This window comes from Eucalyptus grandis, chromosome 8 (genome assembly GCF_016545825.1).
Source record: "Eucalyptus grandis isolate ANBG69807.140 chromosome 8, ASM1654582v1, whole genome shotgun sequence".
Classification (NCBI taxonomy): Eukaryota; Viridiplantae; Streptophyta; class Magnoliopsida; order Myrtales; family Myrtaceae; genus Eucalyptus; species Eucalyptus grandis.
The window spans coordinates 14,865,498-14,887,150 of NC_052619.1; the positions used below are offsets into that span (position 1 = coordinate 14,865,498).

Genomic DNA, 21,653 nt, shown 5'->3' on the forward strand with positions numbered 1-21,653 from the left:
ACTGTGACATATTCAGGGCAACACATAACTCTTCTCAGGAATTTTGTATTTTGTGTTTTGCTTGGATGTTGTATCATAATAATAGTGTTAAAAAAGAAGAAGAAGATGCATATGTATTTTGTTAAACTCGCGTGATCATTTGATATATGATATTGTGAACACTTTAATGTGCTTCCGCGTGCTCATAATGAATATTTGAATAAAAAACCATATGTGTCGTGTGATGTCGTGGAACATCACACATGATCTTAGAACTATTTAAAAGACACAAATTCCATAGAAACACCTTACTTAATTATTGAATCTCATTACTAGTTTTGTACTATTTAATGAGAAATCACACAAAAATATTATATTTATAAAGTCAAACTATGTTAAAATCGATCATATATATATGACTCTCCACATTCACATCATTGGCCGGCTAACCCTTCTCAGGAATTAAGTAGTTTGCGTTTTGCTTGGACATTTTATTATAATATTATTATAAATATAAAGAAGATGCATATATATTTTATTAAGCTTGTGTGATTGTTTGACATAGGATATTGTGAATGTTTTAATGTGCTCCCGCATGCTCATAATAAATATTTGAGTAAAAGAATAAAAGGTATCATGCTTTACGTTTTAGAACATTACATATTATTACATCACTCATTATCCTAGAATTATTTAAATGACACAAATTCTATAGATTCACCTTACTTAACTATTGTATCCCATTACTAGTTTTGGAAAACACAAAAATATTATATTTATAAAGTCAAACTATATTAAAATAAATCATATATACAAATGACTCTCCACATACACATCATAGCCGGCTAACCCTTCTCAGGAGTTTAGTATTTTGTGTTTTTCTTGGACATTATAGTATAATATTATTATAAATATAAAGAAGACGCATATGTATTTTATTAAGCTTGTGTGATTGTTTGACATATTGGGAATGTTTTAATGTGCTCCCACATGTTCATAATAAATATTTGAGTGAAAAAAATAAAAGGTAACACGCTTGACATACTAGAACATTACATATTATTAAATCACTCATTATCGTAGATTTATTTAAATGACACGAATTCTATAGGTTCACCTTACTTAACTATTGCATCCCATTACTAGTCTTGGAAAACAGGCAAATATTATATATATAAAATCAAACTATATTAAAATCAATCATATATATAAATGACTCTCGACAGCATGTCACATCACTAGCCGGCTAAATAAAATCAATATATTTTTGCTGAGCATAATACGGGATTGAGTTTTATGCGTGCATAATTTGGTTTCCTGCAAAAGATGGAGTGCTTTTCTCTATGTATGGAAGACGAAAGTCTTATTGAAAGTCCCGTACGTAAGTCCCGTACAAAAGTACGAGTATTGTACTAACATGATTCATTCCATGTAAGAATTATCACTAACTTTTGCTGTACTACAAATAAATGATTGAATGTATATTCTAGTTTGGAGAATTAGATAAAAAGATCAATATTTAAAATAAAAAAAAGAAGTGATTTTCCTTGGAAATCTAATTACACCTAAACATTTTTCTCTCTCTGCTGCCGTCCCTTCCCTTCCCTCGCGCTCTCCTCTGGTTCGCCTCACGTCTCCTTCCTCATCGTTTTCACATCTTCCGGGAAAAAGCATTGACTTCCTCTGCCTTACCTCAGCACTCTCCTCTGACTCGCCTCCCTTCTTCTTCTCCCCGCATCTCCATCCGCATCGTTTTCACATATTCCGGGAAAAAGCTCTGACTTCCTCGGGCCCACGTCAAGTTCGACCAGTCTGTCTCTGTCTCTCTCTGTCTCTCTCCCTCCCCCGTCATCGTGATGAAGAAGCCTTTGAGGGCTCAGAGTTGTCCCAGGAATTTGGGCACCTGAACTTCTCTATAAATTCACATGAATGAACACTTGAACCGTAAATGAACACTTAAACCCCCCTCTCTCTCTCTCTCTCTCTCTCTCTCTTTCTCGTTGCGGTCATATGGGTATCTCAAGCGTATCGGGCGCCAACGGTGCTTGGGGTTCGACTGGTTTCCGGGAGGAAAGAGACACTTTTGGACCCATCCTCGTTCCCGCGAACAAGTTCGTCCCTTACCCTTTTGTCTTTGCTAGTTCTCATCACCTCTCGACCATACTGCGAAAGTGTCTTTCGGCCATTGTCCAAAGCGCGTATTTTTGCCCGCGCAACCGAGAATCGATGAAGCGCGGGGCATTCGTCTGGCTGCTTTAAACGTTTCGAAGTTGATGGTTCGTTTTTCGTGTGTAGATTGTGGGGAGCGCAGACGCAGAGGTCGCTGCAGAATTTCGACATCGGAGGCGAGCGGGAGCGGATGCCCGAGCCGATTATTCGAGCTTTCGGGGTCCTGAAGAAGTGTGCTGCCAAGGTCGTGTTCTTCGACTGATCCCTTTTTGGCTTTTCTGGTGAATTCGTTTCGGGATTACTTTGTATGGCTGAGTTATGCCTGAGGGTCTATCATATGGGTACCTAATATTTTCTCGCGCAAAAGGACTTGTCATTTTTAGGCCCTTTCTCGTTTTATACTGATAATGTTGTGCCGTTCCGACGCTAGTGAACCCACTAGTTACACTTTAGCTTACCACTCTTTGCTCTACCCTTTTGTAGGTTTCGTTTGTTTCATGAAAAATAATTTTCAAATAAATGTTCTTCGAATTTTCTAGCATTTGGTTCACAATAAAGGAATTATCTGGAAAAAATATTTTCCATGAAAGAAAAAAAGTATTCTAAAATAGAGAAAATATTTTCTACTTTTGAAAAATGAAAAACATTTTCCTCACTTACTTTTTCTTATCTCACACTTCTACAAGCCCCACTTCTTTCTTTGTTTTTAAAAAAAAATTTATTATTAAAAAAATTCGAATTATTTTTTATTTTTTTCTTTATTTTCCTCCTCTTCTTTCTCGGCCAACGACTGGGGACTAGCCATAGGTGAATCTTGAGCTCGCCCACCTCTAGCAAGCTTAGGCTTGCCACTCACCGGATTAGCGAGCAAAAGCATTGAGCTTAAGGCTCGAGGCCGGTGGCTCTCGCTCACCGAACGACAAGCCTAAGCTCGCTAGAGGTGGGCAAGCCCCATGCTCATTAGCGTGCTTGAGGTTCGCTTGTGACTGTTGCTGTGGCCAACATTTTTTAAATAAAATAATTGAAAATCAATTTTTTTTAAATTAAAAATAACGAAAAATGATGATGATGATGATGATGATGATGATGACAACGACGATGATGATGAGGACGATGACGACGACGACAATGATAATGATGATGATGATGATGAGTGTATGGAGGAAAAAGTGTCTATTATCAAACAACAGAAAATATTTTTCAATTCATTTTCATATTTCACCCAAATATTGAAAAATAATTATATTTTTCTGAAAAATACCTTCCTAGAAAATATTTTTCAGAAACATCATATTTTTCGCAAAACGCACAAAGCCATAATAACAAAAAAGGAAATGGCATTCTCATATCTAATAATTAATGTCTTGAACTTTGAAGCTGTATAATCTGGGAAAATCAGTTGAAACTTTTATGAAGCAGGATGTGTTATTCACATTCCATACGTCTATTTAATTGTCATCACCATCGTATGTCATATTTACTTCAAAAACACGTTGTAGAAGGTAATTGATTGTGTCAAGGCTATAATTCTCAGGTTAACATGGAATACGGTCTCGATCCTTCCATAGGAGGAGCCATAATGCAAGCAGCTCAAGAAGTAGCTGAGGGAAAATTAAATGATCATTTTCCCCTTGTCATATGGCAGACTGGCAGTGGCACTCAAAGTAACATGAATGCCAATGAGGTGAGTGCAATTATATGTATACAACAAGGCTTCTAAGGCCTTGTGCTTTTCACTACAATATGCTAATGCCTATGCGGATTGCCACTGAAACATTGTTGCCATGTTTCTCGTTTGGGTCGCTCATATTTTTATCTGGCATCCTTCATGCTACTGGGAAGTCCTATTTTGTACGAGAGAATCATGTCTCGCGACAATCCTTACGAACTTCGAAGTGAGGGATTTGGAGTTTTCTTTTTTCTGGAAGGGGAATAAGGGCAGTTTGATTTGTTATTTCATGTGAATGTCGAAGCAGGATGATGGTAATCGCTAGATGATTTCTTTTCCTAATGATTTATGTTTTTCAATTCATGGGCTATTGTAGGTGATTGCAAACAGAGCAGCCGAAATCCTTGGCCGTAAGCGTGGAGAAAAGTCTGTGCACCCAAATGATCATGTGAACCGATCTCAATCTTCTAACGACACTTTCCCAACTGTAAGCCTTGTTTTCTTCATCACCTGGAATACCTCTGTCACTTGATGCAAAGTGTCATCCTTGACCGTTTTCTCCCACTTCTTTTAAGCCTAAAAGGGATCGGATCCGGCGCATGTATTGATGTGAACTCTATATCGTCTATAAGAGAATAAAGAACTAGAAAGTTTGTTCTTAAACAAATGCGTTATGGTATTTCTCATATTGTAGGTGATGCATATTGCGGCTGTAATGGAAATAAATTCAAGACTATTGCCAAGTCTGGGGAACTTGCATTCTTCTCTTCAGTCGAAGGTTTGATAATTGTTAAGACCTAAAACAATTCTTTATTCTATATCAAAGGTTGGATAATTGTTGAAGTGCTCCCTTAGCAATGCTCTGTGTTTGCATCATTTGATATTTTTGCTTCGAAGGATAAGGAAATACTCTAGGTTAATGCAGCTTTCTTTCTCTCAGCACGAATGTTTCACCATTCGAGATTATTTTGGCCCTTTTGTACATGACACCTTCAATCTTCAAGTAAACTTTATTGTTCTTCTTTTTAAACTATATACCTTTATTTTGTCTCTTTTAGATTGTCGATGCCAATTCTTTTAAAGAATTTCCAAGTTATGCTCATGCATAAGACTGTGCGGAGGAAAGATCCCTATCCACTACTTCACATTGTGAAAAATCCTAGTTTTTGTGGATGTTTTTTGCTTCCCATATTCATTAGCCTAAGCAACATGTGATATACACATGGGACAAGCTTCACAAGTACAGTGTTTGGGCTCATATATATGTAGTGCTTATTTGTGTGCAATGACACTGAGCTTTCTTTAGGTCATGTTGTTTCTTCCTTCAATGGAGTTTCTAATTAATGTGACTATGCTGAAAGATTCTGCACACACTCACCCACTGCACTTTTGTTTGTTCACCATGCACATTTGTGCATGTGCGTTGGCTATTTGTGTGTTTCTCTTATAGTTCTTGCACCCGTTTTCTCCAGAGACTTCATTATCTTAAAGATGGTGCTAGTGCAGATGTTGTAACACGCAATGCTTACCTCTATTACAATCAATTAGATCATTTTCCTTCTTTTGCCTTAACAGTCCATCGAATTTAAGGATATTGTCAAGATTGGACGAACTCACACTCAGGATGCAACTCCTTTGACAGTGGGGCAAGAGTTTAGTGGCTATTGTACCCAAGTAAGCTTCCTTTCTGCTGTAGTCTAGTGGTAGCACAAATTTAAGTCTGCACTTCAGGAAGCACCGATATTAAGTTCCAAATCCCGCATGCTTAGTTGTAGTCTGTTATGTATGTACTTGGATGCCCGCTTGATTATTAGCCAGTGGCTCCGAGAGCCTCTATATCTATTGGCAACCGAAAAATGGAAAATTTAATTGTTCATATTTCTGGTTGTACAAAAGCATGATAGTTTATGTGACAACATAGAGCATGCAATTCATCCAGAATGTTCCTATTGCAGGTTAAGTATGGAATTGACCGTGTCAATTGCACTCTACCTCGTATGTACCAGGTTCGTAGGAGATACATATGTTCTTGCTCTCAATGTTGCTTATTTTCAGAGTTCTGACAGTTGAGGTTTGAGCAGCTTGCACAAGGTGGTACTGCTGTAGGTACTGGTCTGAATACAAAGAAAGGGTAGGTTTATCCTAACATAATTTCTTCAATCTCACCTCAATGTGTGCCACCCATGATATAATGGTCATGGCTCTGCTTTACATTTCTGGTTCTCATCAAATCTTACCTGTTAGCATTCGGGTGATTCAATTATAACTTTAGCAACTTGGGCTGACTGCCTGAAATGAGGAAGCAAGATATGGCCAATCGTAGATAGGTTGTTTGAGGCTGTTTTCTCTCTAGATATGTTTCAAGTTTACTTTAGTGATTCTTAGACAATAGTGACAGTTGGGGGCTTTTCTTCGACGCATCACCAATTGAAGATACTCTTGTGCAGGTTTGATGTAAAGTTAGCTGCAGCAGTAGCTAAGGAAACTAGTTTACCTTTTGTCACTGCAGAAAACAAGTTCGAAGCCCTGGTAATGCTTTTGCTATCCATGCCTTGTCCCTTACACTTTTTTTTCTCTCTTGTTCTCTCTTCCGTGTTGTAGGGAGATAACTAAGTGACCATGTGTAATCTTTTTCAATCATATAAGAAAAAGAAATTTATATCCTCCTCTATGTGCTGACCAGGCTGCACATGATGCTTTTGTGGAGACAAGTGGTGCCCTTAACACTGTAGCTACTTCTCTCATGAAGATTGCTAATGACATTCGTTTTTTGGGAAGGTCAGTTCACCAGCAGAGCAAGAGTTATTACCTTCTATCATTGTCATTCCTTTTCCGTTGTATTTTGTTCACATGTTTTGTGCTTAACACAGTGGTCCCCGTTGTGGCCTTGGCGAACTTATTCTTCCGGAAAATGAGCCTGGCAGCAGTATTATGCCGGTAAAGACAATATCGTAACTACTATTGCAAGTACTAATTGAAGCAACCAGTAGCTTGGGTCTTAGAACCTTAAGTTGACAAAGCTACTCCATATCACTTCACTGAACCTATTCTATTGCAGGGGAAAGTCAACCCTACCCAATGTGAGGCTCTTACCATGGTCTGTGCACGGGTAAGAATTTTACCTTCAATTTCAATCTCTCTCAAGCCAATTTGAGAGTAGTTAATATACTAGAGTCAAATTTTATTATCTCTTAAGTTACGGAGTCGAGGAGTGTCCTCTGGTCACTCCATTTAGTCGATGAGCATCTCTAAATTGAAAAATAATCAGAACATATTATCTTTTGCAGGTTATGGGAAATAATGTAGCCATTACAGTGGGCGGATCAAATGGCCATTTTGAGCTGAATGTTTTCAAGCCAATGATTGCTAGCGGTCTCTTACAAGTGCGCTCCTCGTCTTGCATTTTGTCATTGTTTAAAGTGTATATCCTTGATTTATGAGCCAAATAATGGAGCAGCAATGCTGCTCTTAGCTACTTGATCACTATAGGTAGAAGTGGTAGCGGGCCTTGAAATTTTTCAAAATATGTGAAGCATTTGGTTTGATCATGTTTGCAAGTTCAGGAAATTATTGTTACGTGAGGATAAATAAGCAAAAAAATGTTTCGTGTACAAACGAATATAAACTAGTATTCGATGATTACACTTAAATGAAAACAAGACAGATCATTTTCTTAACAACATAGCACAAGAACCTTTTACATGCATCTTTAGCTTCAATAAGTTTGTTATTTATTGATGCTCAACTTTCGTTGACGTTGTGGTCTATGGTTAATATTTGCTACATCACCCCATTGACTCATCTTGCGTTTTTGCTCTTCCTTTTACCTACAGTCGCTAAGACTATTGGGGGATGCCTGTTCTTCCTTTGACAAGAATTGCATCCAAGGAATTCAAGCTAATAGGGAAAGAATTTCAAAGTTACTGCAGGAGGTCAGCTGAGCTACTTTTTATAGTATATGGATATAATTTCTGGCTCATTGGAATCTAAAGCTGATTATTTGTCCTTTGTGGGCCTTGCAGTCGTTAATGCTCGTCACATCCTTGAACCCCGTAAGTGTCCAACCTCCTGCCGTATTTTAATCATAACTTTCAGTATATCTATTCTCCACTTTATTTTTTTTTCATATTAAAGAAAGCAGTTTTTGAAAGCAAACGATTCTGGTCTTTCCAGAAAATTGGGTATGATAATGCTGCTAAGGTTGCCAAGAAAGCCCACAAGGAGGGATCTACTTTGAAGGTGAGTTCCTTGATTCTATATTTACTTAGGTTTAGTACATTGTAGACTTGAATGGAAAGCCTTTACAGTCAGCTTGGCTGTAACTCTTTATGCTAAACAATAAGGTTGTAGAGAAAAAGAAAAGAAGATCAAACTGAACATTTAGGCTTTTCAATATGGTTTAGTTTTGTGGAAGCTTATCAAACCTAGTGTGTTATTTGACTTTGATTTGCCGACCCAACCCAATTCCACACTTAAACATCTATATTTGGTGTAGCTGTATATTTACACTGTGATTATGTTATTTTATATAATCATTGACTTAGAAAATAGAAAGATTTATTAGATGAAAATAATTGGCTTTTCTTTGCTTTAATTCATGTGGGGCAAGTACAAATTGTTTACACATCAATTTTTCAGAGCTTGAGCTATAAGGAAATGAGCAATAAAATGACCCAAATCACCTAGAATATCGTTACTTTTTCTTTTTTTTTTTCATAGTTTCTGTCGACTAGCATGGGGCATCTTTAAACTTGAAGCATGAAAATGCGGTTATTTTAGCGCGTCTTTTGTTGAATTTTTAATGACTGCACGAGTTGCATTGCATCTAATAATTTTCTATTACACATGGAAGAAGGGAATACATTTGACTGGCTTGGAAGGCAGATCCACAGTGTGGTGTATTTTTTTGTCGAGAAGATACGCTTGTTGCCAACCCTTGGGTTGGTCTAGCGGCTGATGGGATTCGCATATCCATGTCCAGAAATAACATTTTCTTTTTAGGAGGTATCCTGTAGTCTTGAAAATAGGTGCCACGGGGGAGCCTCCAAATATTGTGTCGTAAAAAGAGTGTTATGTTACCTGCCATGAACGTGGTGTAGCCTACTTGCTTCTCATTTCGTAAATGTATTAGTTGTTTGATCCTATTTAAAACTATACTTTCTTTCTTTTTCCCTATTTTTTTTTCAGGAATCTGCTCTGAAATTGAAGCTTCTCACAAGTGAAGAGTTCGACAATCTTGTTGTGCCTGAAAAGATGATTGGACCATCTGCTTGAAAAGAACTGTAGATTCTCAAGACAATCGATATTATTGGCTAACGGAAGATTAGCTATTATTACAATATTTTTACGGCATTTTTTGTTGCCCCCATGACGGATGAAGGGTTTATGGGATTATAAAATAAAGAACATTATTATACGGCATTCTATCAATTGGTCTCAAGCTCTTGCTAGTGACACTAGCAGTTGATAAGGTTCTCTTCATCTCTGCTTCTCTCGAGGTTTGTATTATTAACTAACAGAGGTAATAAGGAGGCCTACAATGAGCATGTTGTGTCCTAGAAACTTTTCGATGCCTGAATAAAAAGAGTTATTTTTCAACCTGGGGATGATGATGCCCTCTTTGAATTGTGGCATCAGTACGTTTTTTAATATCTTACTTACATTTGACATAAAATTACATTCTGCTTGAGAGTCATTCCGAGAGATTGACAGCTCTTACTTACACAGTGGGTTATTCCTTTTTTAGCGGTCGTATAAATGCATAAAAAGTCTTAGCACTTACATGCAAATCAAAAGCAACCTAAGTGTTGTAATTAAAGTTTCTGCACAGAATTGTATAAGTATTCTTGTTGGGCGCATTTGCTTCACTTAAACATGCAGGACCTGAAGTCTTTCCCATCTTTTCATTGATACAATCTGCCGTGACAATATCACCGATGCCTATCGACACTGGATTTCCTGCCATAACAATATTACTGCTTACCATGAACCATCAAACTGGTGGCATGAAATTTTGAGGTTAGCTAATTCTCTAATGTGCAAAGATCAAGCAAGAACTTTCTAGCTCGAACTCACAGAATCCCGCATGGCAAGCAATAGAAACTCCCTGCCCTTTACTCCATAAGCATAATATACTTGCTTTGCTAACTGTCTTTCACTAAAGTTCTGGGAAACAAGAACAGCGAGTGATCATTTGAGCTGGAACCATCAGGCAATAAGCGGCTCCTAACAAACTTCTAAAATGGTAGGATAGGAATAAATTGAATTATACAGTGAAAGAGCTACATGGTAGCTCCCCAGGCAAGTTAGCAAAGTGAACCACGCTAACATCTGATAAAGGAAAAAGCTTGTTACAATTGATTAGAAGTTTACTTTTAATTTAATCTGTGTAATAAAATTCACCAATAGAGCATGCTTCACTTGAGATATCATAAGACACATTCAACTCATTCAGCTCGAAATTGGGCAATATAGTTTTACCTAGATAAAGATATTACCAACAAGTCATATAAATATATAAATATATATATATGCATATATATATAAAACAAATATATCGGACTAAGGTTCATGCAAGTTGAGGATACCGGTACGGACCTCACAGAACCAGCAGTTTAGTTGCACAAGGCACCCATGGCAGCGAGAAGAACATGCAATCAGTAAGAGGTGCACATAGCCACCTCATGCAACAATACGACAAGAGAAGAACGAAACACAAGCCACTGAATTAAGAAACAAATTCCAACATTGATCCTGGATTTTTCATAATCCTCTTTCTTCTGCTATGTAAAGTAATAACTTTGTAGAAAAGAGTCAAGTCAACAAAATTGATCTAACAAGATCACTCAAACCAGCATTGATCCACTAACTTTCACCTACTACATTTCTGCTCATCATGGATCTCACTTCTTTGCCTTCTTGGGAGCTCTGCATGCCAAAGAGAAAAGGTTCCCTTATCAATTTTTGAAGGAGAAGAACTGATCACACAAGAATGCACAGAAAAATTACACTTACTCAGCAACAGGTGCGGCAGCAGGTGGTGCTGGTTTTTCACCAGGTCCCTGAATATATTTAAGGAAAAACCATCAAATTACCGTGGCATGCTACGTATTACTGTAAAAAAAATGGCAAATAACAGAGAAGCACTCATCCAAAGAGTAACTGAATAAACTAAATGGTCATTTCACCATAGGACACGACTTTTTCACATCAAAACACCAAAAGACTCAGCTCTGAAACCCACCTGGGCCAATCTTTCCTCCCTCCTTGCAAATTTTCTCTCTCTGCTTGCCTTATTCTTAGCCCTCTTAGCCTCAAACTGGTCGGATAGGGTTTTCTCTCTTGCTTTCTCAGCCTTGGACTTATGAATGCTTTCCATCAGCACACGCTTGTTTTTGAACACATTACCCTTCACCCTCATGTACATATCGTGGTACATGTGCTTGTCAATTTTCTTAGATTCTCTGTACTTGCGGAGCAAGCGCCTCAATACACGCATCCTCCTCATCCAGAGGATTTTGGTTGGCAGCCTAGCCTCCCTTGTACCCTTGCGCTTACCTGCAAGACAACATTACTATGTCAAAACGAAAGTAGAGAGAGACTTATGTTTTATGCATAATGATCGATGACGTCAGTCATATTGTCACATTCTAGTTGAAGGCTGAAGTAAAAATTACCATATCCAGAGTGACGGCCCTTTCTCTTGGCCTCCTTCATTCGGCGAGCACGAGACCGAGAGTGGATCTTCGTTGGCTTTCTGATGATAAACCCATCCTTGACCAGCTTCCTGATATTTTGACCTACGCACACAATCTTGTAATATCAATTAAAACGAACCTACTAAAAGCAACAGATTACATTATAGAAATGATAATACCACGATACAGGTGCTCACAACTAAGAGACTCAATACACCCTTAAGACAAAAGCAACTGATACAAGCGATGAAATGGCAAAATTACCACATAAGAAAATGAACTTGCTCCAGATTTCACAACAAGAAGCAACAAAACATGAAATTTGCTAAAATCACGAAAACAGGGCCTTTCCCCATCCCTATTGGACGTTAAAATTGACCATCACATAGAAGTATTTCGCCATCATGTAGCAACCGAAACAGTCCCCAGAAGGGTAAGATCAAGCTCTACGAACAAGAGCTATGCTACTCGGGACAAAATCGTCTCGCCATTTCCATCCCCATGACACCCCCACAGGCCAAAATGCGATTCAATTCAACAGCCCATCTCACCCAAATTTAACCATCGTCCGTAAACAACGCCATCCGAAAGGAAACCGAAACACATCATCGCATTACACTCCCAAGTCTTTCTTCTCAGCAGACAACGAGCTCGAAAGCTCAGCTCAACTACGAAACGGTAAACCACCCATTAATCCCCATTAATCCTTAGCAAGCTGCCGAATTCCCCTCGCGAAGCAATCCTAAAAGGCCTGAACAGCGACGAAATACCACAACACGACCGCCTCATGATGCCTAACAAAGTTTCAGCCTCCTTATCCAACAAGTTCCTTTTTTGATTCGCCTTAGCTAATATGAGCAGTGAATAAAGATCGAAATCGATAAAAAAAAAAAAAAAAAACAAAAACAAAAAACCGGCGGAAACCATCAAGAACAGGCAAGGAGAAAGGGGAGGAGGAGGCGTTACGGGAGTTGGCCATGGAGATCTCGTTGCCTTCATTGGGGTCCAGCCACACCTTCCCTCTGCCGCACTTCAGCACGCTGGCCGCGAGGCGCTTCTGGAGCTTCAGCGACACCATCTCTCCTCCTCCTTCTCCTCCTCTCCGAGCGGCCGCCAGTCGAAGATGGAGGCAACAGCGGAGGTCTAGGGTTTTATACTTCGTCGTCCCCGAAATGGCGTTCTGCCCTAGGGTTGCTACTGCCGGGTTGGGTCTGGATCCGATTTTTCATTGGGCTTGACCTTATGGGCCTACGCATCACGGCCCGAGCCGGATTGGTTTCTGAAGCGGGCTTGAATGGGGAAATGGGTTTTCGGGTTGGGCCTACTAGCGAGTGTCGAGGCTACTCGCTACGCGAGGTTAAATGAGAATTTTTTTATTTCGACTTTTCAAAAGTGTCCGAACGACCCTTTTGTTTCCTTAATTGAAAAACGAGGACGGCACTATTTCCTCCCCTATTTAACTTAAAATGCGCATGTTTTATTATCGATTGCCAAATGTTGGGAAGCAAGATCAATCGCCCATTCACCCTCCTTTGATCTCTCCCATCCCGTATTCTTCATATTCTATTTTTATTGTTAACTGACTGAGATAAAATTGAATTGGAAAAGTAATTAATCCCTAAGGCTCTATTTGTTTTCACAAAAACGTAACATTTTTCTGGGAAAGTGTTTTTCAAGAAATTATTTTTCAAGAAAATAATAATATTTTTTAGCATTTGGCTAAAACTTGAAAATGAACCGGAAAAAAAAAAATTCATGGTTTGCCAAAGAAAAACTCATTTAGTTGGAAATAACTTACATGGAAGCTGGCGTCCCACGTGCTATGGTCATGTTAACATTGACAATTTCTATAAATTTTTAATGAATTTTTTTATCTTTTTCTTTTCTTTTTCCTTCTCCTTCTGCTAATTGTCAAGTCTCAGCGCAGGCCACAGGCAAGGGCTAACTTCGCTAGCCTCAAGCAAAGTTGAGCCTAGCACAGCCCACTTTTGTGGATGATTGCTAGTTATTGCCAAGGCCCAATAACTAGCGAAGGAAGAGAAAACAAAATACTAAAATAAAAACATTTAAAAATTCAATTTAAAAAAAAAATGGCCACAATGGACTCAAGCATGGATGTCATGGATTGCCAAGCCTAGCATCCTAGGCATGGGCATTGGTGTCCCAAGCCTAGCCTCGATGGACTCAGGCTTGGGCGCTAGAGTTTTAGGCCTAGCCTTGATGGACCCAAGGGCACCAAGGACCTAGCCATGTATTGGGTTCTTGTTTCTAAGCGCAAAAGTTCAAGTATCGATATTCGGTCATATTTTGATAAGAAAACTTTTTCCATTAATTAGGAAAATATTTTTAATTGACTCATTTTCCTAAGCCAATCAAAAGCTAGAAAATAAAAATGTTTTCTTGAAAATAAGTGATTTGAAGAATATTTTTTGACAATGATTATTGATATTGTTTATAAAAATAGATAAACAAATAATATATTTATTTTTCACCAAAATATTCAAATAGAAATTACTATTGATAATGAAAATATTTTTCATCACGTAATTATTTCAAGTGATATAAGTGATTATATTTAGGAAATATTTTCCAAATTATTCATTTTTTAGTAAACAAACAAAGCCTAAATAAGCATACTTTTTCCTCCCTCATATTTTGTTTCCCACCACTACCATTGGGTCTTTCATCTTCTTTTCTTCGTAAAAAATGGGCATCTGGCCGGGCAACGGGCGACGAGGCAAGTAAAAGCAAAGTAAAGATATTATGGACCAAAGGGATGTTTTAACCGGTCAATAATAAACACAGAAGGTGAATAAAAGAGATGGGAGAGAAAATTAGGACGAATGGATGGTTGATATCGTGTCATAACATAGAAGGTTATTTCGGTCTGACTATAATAAAAGGTGTGTACCAAGTCACAGATTGGGTGGAAACAGGCCAACCTAAAACTAAAAAGCAAGTACTAAAGCAACAAAAGAAAAAGCAGACAGCTTCTGATGATGCTTTGGTCAGCCACCCAAGATCCAGGTGTTCAGTGTCAAGCAAAGTTAAATCGGATTGTATTTGTTCCAATATTTTAACGGAAAATAGTTGCTCATTGACTTTCTAATTAAATTCTAAAGTATTATCAAAAGATGTTCGGGTTAAAAAATCATCATCTATCTTTAATACCATTGAGTGAATTTTTATTGAATTTTTACTTTTCACTTTTAATATCTAAATTCGTCCTCACACTTATCTTAGGAAAAATTCCAAATAAAGGCATAAAATACTTTCATTTTTTTTAAATAAAGATTTGAAATGAATTTTATTTTAAATAAGAGATTTAAATGGTTATTCAATTTCAAAAAATGGCTTGACTCCCTAGTTGGTTAATGACATTTTTGTCCTTCACCTTTTTTGAATTTTTTCTTTCTTTTCTTTCTTTTTTTTTTCTAGTTGTCTTCTTCATTGGCAGTTGATCTCAAGTGATGGTCGGCCACTAGAGTGGGCTGGGCGAGGGTTGCCCTCATTTGATTTAGCAAGGACCACCCTCACCATCCATAAGCAAGGGATGCCTCGCTCGTAGATGTCGAGGGCTTGGGTGAGGCCACGCACGAGGCGACGGGTGACCTTCGCTTAGATATGGCAAGGACTATGACCCTCACTAGTAGCTAGGGAGGGTCTCTTAGCCCTCATGAGCGCTTGCTAGAAAAATGAAAGAAAAGAGGAAAGAAAAGAAAAATAAAAAAATAATTTAAAATTACAATTATATTTTGACAAAAATGCCCATTGATTGGTGACTAGCGAGATCAACCTTCATTTGAAGCTGCAATGTCAACTACATGCTCTATACTCTTATTTAAAATAAGATATATTTTAAACTCTTTTTTTTTTTAAAGAGAGCATTTTAAACCCCTATTTAAAATTTTCTCATTAACTTGTGATAAAAAAAAAAAAGAATAGAGTTAATAATCGTAACTTTCTCCTCAATCTTTTCTCATGTCCATGCGAGATCATGAAAATCATCCATTTTGAAATACTTATATTTCTATAAATATATTGGTTTAAATATTATTATGAACATCCTTACATTTTTTGTCCTAACTTCATATAATAAAATTCCCTCGACCATAAACGGAAATATAATATATATAATCTAATATAATGCATTCCACGCAAGCGGCACGTGAGTGAAAGTGTACGATACAAGAGAAATCCTCATTCCCAATCTCGTCACCGACAGCGTACGAACATGCAGTACAAACCCCAAAAGGGTGCCGTTGAAATCAAGCACGCGCCCCGTGCGAGCCGGAACCTCCCGAGCGAAACCAGCGTGCGCCGCCCACCGGAACACAAATAAACCGCGGCCCGCCGCGTCAAGTCGCTAACCAGTAACCGCCTCCGCCTCCGCCTCGACCGCCCCGAAAACCAGCGGCCGCATCCCGTTTCTCCATCGGCGTGGAATTCGATGTCACCTAACCTTTTTCGGGTTCGGACCCCAAAATTTGTCGCCCCGATTTGACCCTTTTGCCCCTCTCCCCATATTCTCTGGCTTTTTTCCGCGTTTTCTTTTTTTTTTAACTGCTCATCTCTGCTGGATCGCTGAAATGGTTATAGCATGGCTCGTGTCATGACCACGAAATCACTTCGAGAAAATTAAGATTAGCTTTGCACGACAGCTGCTGAACGAGAGTAATCACAATTTTATTACAAGGTAAGAGGTTGTACTTTGTTCACAAAAAGAAAAAGGAGTTCCGATCAGCAACCACGACCATCAAATCCCCCTACCCGATCGACACAGGTTCTAAAATATAAATAAAGGAAATGCGAAAATAAAAGGGCAAAATAGGAATAAAAATTCTAAGAGGCGCCCCCAAAAACGACGCGATCAGAGAGCGGCCGGAGCCACGGCGGTTACGCCGGAGGCGTTGTCGTTGTCGTCGTCGAAGGCCCAGAGCTCGCCCACGACGCTATCCTGAGCGGGATTCGGCGGCGCGGCGGCGGACTGGCCGTCCAGGTAGGGAATCTGGTAGAACTTCATGTAGTTCTCGAACGCCAGGAGCTCCTCCGACAGCTTCTGCACCTCGCTCTCCTCGTCCTCCTCTTTCTTCTTCCCCACCTCCCCTCCGCCTTCACCTTCGCTTCGGCGGCGCCGTAGTTGGCGCCCAGCAGCGCGGCCGTCGACGAGGCGTGCGTGTCCTCCGAGCCCGACCCGGATATCTCTTCGCTGGACATGGCCACGGGCTCGGCGTGGATCGGAGCGTAGCCGTTCGCGGGGAAATGCCCTGTCTGGTTCAGGTCGTAAGCGAAGGCCAAGTCCAGAGTTTTGGCGGGTGCCCCGTTGTTGTTCCAGTTGGGTTGATACAGAGGAGGGTAGTCGGGGACCTGGGGGTGGTGGTGCTGGGTCTGGTGAGCCCGCGGGATGGTGGAGAAGGCGTCGTCCTCGTTGGGGAAATTCACCTTGGCCTTCTTGCCGCGGATCTTACGGGCCTCCCGGTCGTAAGCCCGCGCGGCCTCCTCGGCGGTGTTGAACGTCCCGAGCCAGACCCGGACGCCCTTCCTCGGGTCGCGGATCTCCGCCGCCCACTTGCCCCACGGGCGCTGCCGGATCCCACGGTACAGGTTCTTCCGCGGCTTCTTCGGGGCCTTCTCTTCCTGCGCGCCACCTGTTCGACGAAATTCCCCAGTCAAAAACCCCACTTAGAATTTCCGCCAAGAACCGACCCCAAGAAAACGAAGGAACAGAGCAGTACCTGAGGCGAGGCAGGGGTGTTGTTTCGGGGGGAGCGGGTCGTCGAGGCCGTTCGAGGGCTTGAGGAACAGGGAGTCGGGCCAGAGGTCGGAGGAGGTGACGCGGCGTCGGTTCCGGGGGATGAATTCAGCGATGATAGCGCCGCCACACATTGTCGGAGCCTCAACTTTCGCGGGAGAATGCAAAGCTGCAAATACAGACGAAGGCAGAACAGAGTTGTCGGAGAATGTTTGCTTGTGGTTTAGGGAAAGGGGAGAAATGGAAGGAGAGGAAGAAGAAGAAGATGGCGATGTAGAGAGAGGGTTTTGACGGGAGGGTTTAAGGAATGCGGTGGGGAATGAAGCGGGCGGTATGGGGGTTTTTGTAGGAGGGGAAAGGGAATGGAATTGGAACTTTCCTTGCGGTTCCATTATTTTTTTTTTTTGCCCATTTTGACATTGGAATAGTACGGTTACGACTCGATAGAAATTTGGATTTGTACTGTCGCTTTATATTTCGTGGCTGGCAAGTCACGCCAACTTTCTTTCCCCCATCGAGCATTACATCTTTTTCTTTTTTAAAAGAAAAAAAAAATTGCAGCTTTCGACATAATAATAAATGAGTCGCTCATGTGACCAATATATTTTTAAACGGGTTAATACCTTAAAAAACCTTAAACGGTATACATGTGACAAATTTACCCAAAACTATTTTTTTAACCACCAAAAAGTATACTTTTGATAAATTTACCCAAAACTGGTACACTTGTGACAAATTTACCCTCTGTTAGTTTTCGTTAAATTTTACTGTCAAATTATTAAGTTAAATAACACATGACAAATTACCCAGATACCAATTTGCGATTTTAAAATCCATTTGTCATAGTTTACAATTTTTGTGATTTTTTTTGTAGTATTAATTCAATTTAGCGGAGTGTATATTTGTCATAAATTTACCAGTTTGGGATTTTTTGCCATCAAATAAATTAGTTTTGGATAAATTTGTCATAAATGTACCAATATAGGGTTTTTTATGGTCAGTCGGGGTAAATTTGTCATAGATGTACCAGTTTTGGATTTTTCATTATTAAAAAAATGGTTTGAGGTAAATTTGTCACTGGTGTATCAATTTGAGGTTTTTCAAAGTATTTACCCTTTTAAAAATAATCAATTATATCGCTCGGTCTCATTTATGAATAAAAAATATTATTTTTATTTCGTTGATTCATATTTGTTATTGATATAATATATCATTCTTAGAAAAATATTATTCAAATCATTCATTTTTTCGAACAAACACATCATTAATCTCCTATTAAATTACAAATTTAAGTCATGTGGGGAGTCAATTTTTTACACGCTTTATTTACCATTTCATGTGAAAAGATCTTCTGACTTCAATGGAAGTAAAGTGGTTGAACTTTACTTACAACATTTTGTACTTTGTGTGTGATACTCTCACAATAATAAGGTATATATTTAGATTGTGGTATTGGGAACGCGTCACAATAGTGGAATCGCGAATGCCTCTAAGTCTATGTGGAGGAGTGTATCCTTAATTGCCCATGGAGATAAACTAGTCGACATGCACGGAAGCTGGTCCTGATAACCCAAGGATTAAAACAAAAAAACAACACTAGCTCCATAAAAATTAAACCATGAGAACATTCATTTTTCACGTTCACCGTTTTAGTTGCACCTAGTAACCACCCCCCTTTTTTGGTCCGAAAGTAGTTCACTTGCCGATCTCACGCAAAATGTACTCGAAGATGAAATCCATGGTGAAATGGCGTTCCTTGTAATGAAGAATAACATGCTTAGCAACTCCAGTTTTTAACCCTAATGTTTCAATTTGGGCACGTTCCTTGCCCATGCCATGAGGACTAACAGAGGCCGACTACTTTGCCCTTACTAACGGATTGAAAATTGAGCTTGTGATGTATCCATGCAAGCCCGGATTTTGCATGGCACGAAGCCAGCGATGGAATTTCAGGTCTAATGAGACAATAATAATAATAATAATAATAATAATAATAATAATAATAATAATATGTATGATGCCCAAGAATTTTTTTTTTTTTGGCAAAATAAGAATAAGCAAGGTGAAAACACAGTAACCGAAGGACTTAATAGTAGTAGTAGTAACAGTAGTAGTAATAATAATAATAATAATAGAAAAAGATTTAAGTTTCAATGAAATTCTCGTGGGACCGTGTCGAATGACTAATGAGGATGCCAACCTAGAACTAGTTAGGAATATCCTGGTCTTTTACTAAATCATGATGTCATGCGTGACATAAGTGACTTCCAAATTCAGACACGATAAATTAACTTTTGACTTCTAAAATGAACTAAAATAACGATTCTTCAGGTAAAAATATGAATATTACAAGAATAGCTTTTAGTAAATCACGATGTCATGCGTGACATAAGTGACTTCCAAATCCAGACACGATAAATTAACTTTTGACTTCTAAAATGGACTAAAATAACGATTCTCCAGGTAAAAATATGAATATTACAGGGACAGTTTTAAGTAATCATCAATCACATTATGAATCTCAAAACTTCGACATTTGAAAATTTGCATTTATGACTAACTAGTTTCTTCACACGTTAATGTGGCATAACGCATTGAAGATACACATATCTCATAAATTAGCATAAATTCTGACTAGTTTTCGGAATATCTCACAAAAAAATTATTATTTAAAAATTATAACTAAAATGTCTGGGTTGTCAAATTATATCGTCTGTCGTCAGTGCGCATGTAACCAAAGTCCGCATGTAACGAAAGTCTCACATTTAGACACACTTTCACGGAGAGAGAGAGAAAGAATATGGTCAATTAAGATTCTAGTGTAGAATGATTAATCACGAGGGATGTGAAGAAATTAGCTCTAATGTCACATTCTAAAGTTCAACCTACGGTGGGCTTTCAACGAGCTTGTACCAAGACTTGTTAAATGTCACAATCGGATAGTTTTACTTATGAATTTGGTCATTTCATTCGTTCGTTTCCTTTAATTAATCAAACACTTCGCTCTCTTTCCGTTGAAAAATATTTTTGCCACTATTAATAAATTAGTTCCATCGATAGTAAAACCCAATCATCAATTTCGCACTCCTTCCTCGGAACGGAATCATCCGTCAGACATCAAGCTCCAAGGATTGCGATGTTTGGTTAATCAAGGAGTGATAGTTTCTATTGTGAAGTCAATAATTTGAGGGGACAGATTTTCACACTAGCCATTCCTGTATCTAGGCCATGTGAGCATTTCTGTCCTTTTGTTCGATGGAAAGTCTAAAATTCCAGAACCCAGTTGGCTAAAAACGAGCTTCACGAACTAGGCCAAATAAAATCGAAAAAAAAATAAAAATTAGGGGCCATTACTATTGCATTCGTCCTTAAAAGTCTATCCGGTTGAGGAATGCGTTTTCGATTTCTCTTCTTTCCTTCGCTAGGCTACACCTAAGACTTGAAGTAATTACTGGAAAAGCGGAACCTAATCGTTATTCGTTTATCCAAATGGGGGGGCAAAATGGTAATTTCGAGGCGCCGCCAAATTGACCAATGACCTGTCGCGCTCAAAGTCAAACGTGGAAAAGGCGGCGCACATTCGACCACGCTTGCGGAGCTGTCAGTAGTGGTGGAGGTAGACGCCAAAAAGCCGGGCCTCGTGGTAGCGGTGGGGGCACCATTGAAATTTCGATAATGCGACTTGACCAATGGAGATCTCCTTAGGGCCGCGACAGGCGTAAATTGAAACGGTCAAATGTCGGATGGATCGCGCGGCCATTCGCATTCCGGTAATTGACCCTGAAATTCTCTGCTTGCTGCGGTCTCTCTCTCTCTCTCTCTCTCTCTCTCCCCGCCCTCTTCTGCTCGCTCGAGTGCGAATTTCGCGTGTGTGGCTGGCTCCGCGTCTTGCGTGAGAGGAAAGACGTGTTCGCCACATGCGCACAAGCTCTCAGTCAAAAGTATAACATCATTAAAAGTATAGATAATGACCTAAATGATTCGCGAATTTCGATTCAATGCGCGATATGATTTTTGAATTTTTAATTTATTTAACATTATCTTTAAATTTTTTTTGTAAATGTTTAAATTAGTAGCTAAGTTAAAGTTTGAAAATACTATGAACATTTTTCATATAGTTTATATATTACTCTAAACATGTACCACGGTATTGCATATTGAATTAAAGTTTAGGGATTATATTGAATAAATTAAAAAATTTAGGGATCATATTATATATTGAATCAAAATTTGAAAATCATTTGAGTCATTTTCCTTTAATATGTGATTCTTGGCTTAGATATATTTACTTTCATTTTGTATAATGCACGGGGCTCTATTTTTTCTCGTCGTCTTTCTTTTTATTAATTCGGCGCAAGCCTGTCACGCATAAAGAATAGAAGAATTC

The 21,653-nt window shown here is 39.0% G+C and overlaps 3 protein-coding genes across 3 annotated transcripts; 1 reads left to right on the plus strand and 2 right to left on the minus strand.

Moving 5' to 3' along the window:
- The first annotated feature begins 1,954 nt into the window (after window positions 1-1,954).
- On the plus strand, window positions 1,955-9,387 carry LOC120287787 (fumarate hydratase 1, mitochondrial-like). Its single transcript, XM_039301166.1, has 17 exons — window positions 1,955-2,090; window positions 2,275-2,392; window positions 3,683-3,832; window positions 4,194-4,304; window positions 4,512-4,595; window positions 5,393-5,491; window positions 5,773-5,823; window positions 5,899-5,948; window positions 6,265-6,346; window positions 6,501-6,595; window positions 6,688-6,754; window positions 6,876-6,926; window positions 7,105-7,200; window positions 7,651-7,749; window positions 7,840-7,869; window positions 7,991-8,056; window positions 9,005-9,387. The coding sequence occupies exons 1-17, from the start codon at window positions 1,990-1,992 to the stop codon at window positions 9,089-9,091; spliced, it is 1,437 nt and encodes a 478-aa protein (XP_039157100.1). The 5' UTR covers window positions 1,955-1,989; the 3' UTR covers window positions 9,092-9,387.
- A 997-nt stretch (window positions 9,388-10,384) lies between these two features.
- On the minus strand, window positions 10,385-12,643 carry LOC120286575 (60S ribosomal protein L19-1-like). Its single transcript, XM_039298856.1, has 5 exons — window positions 12,481-12,643; window positions 11,494-11,616; window positions 11,061-11,374; window positions 10,832-10,878; window positions 10,385-10,744 (listed from the first exon to the last, which is right to left on the minus strand). Exons 1-5 carry the CDS (start codon window positions 12,590-12,592, stop codon window positions 10,720-10,722), a joined length of 621 nt encoding a protein of 206 aa, XP_039154790.1. The 5' UTR covers window positions 12,593-12,643; the 3' UTR covers window positions 10,385-10,719.
- Window positions 12,644-16,176: 3,533 nt separating this feature from the next.
- On the minus strand, window positions 16,177-17,589 carry LOC104456734 (ethylene-responsive transcription factor RAP2-3). The gene is made up of 2 exons (XM_010071589.3): window positions 17,250-17,589; window positions 16,177-17,162 (listed from the first exon to the last, which is right to left on the minus strand). Exons 1-2 carry the CDS (start codon window positions 17,398-17,400, stop codon window positions 16,534-16,536), a joined length of 780 nt encoding a protein of 259 aa, XP_010069891.2. The 5' UTR covers window positions 17,401-17,589; the 3' UTR covers window positions 16,177-16,533.
- Between the last annotated feature and the right edge of the window lie 4,064 nt (window positions 17,590-21,653).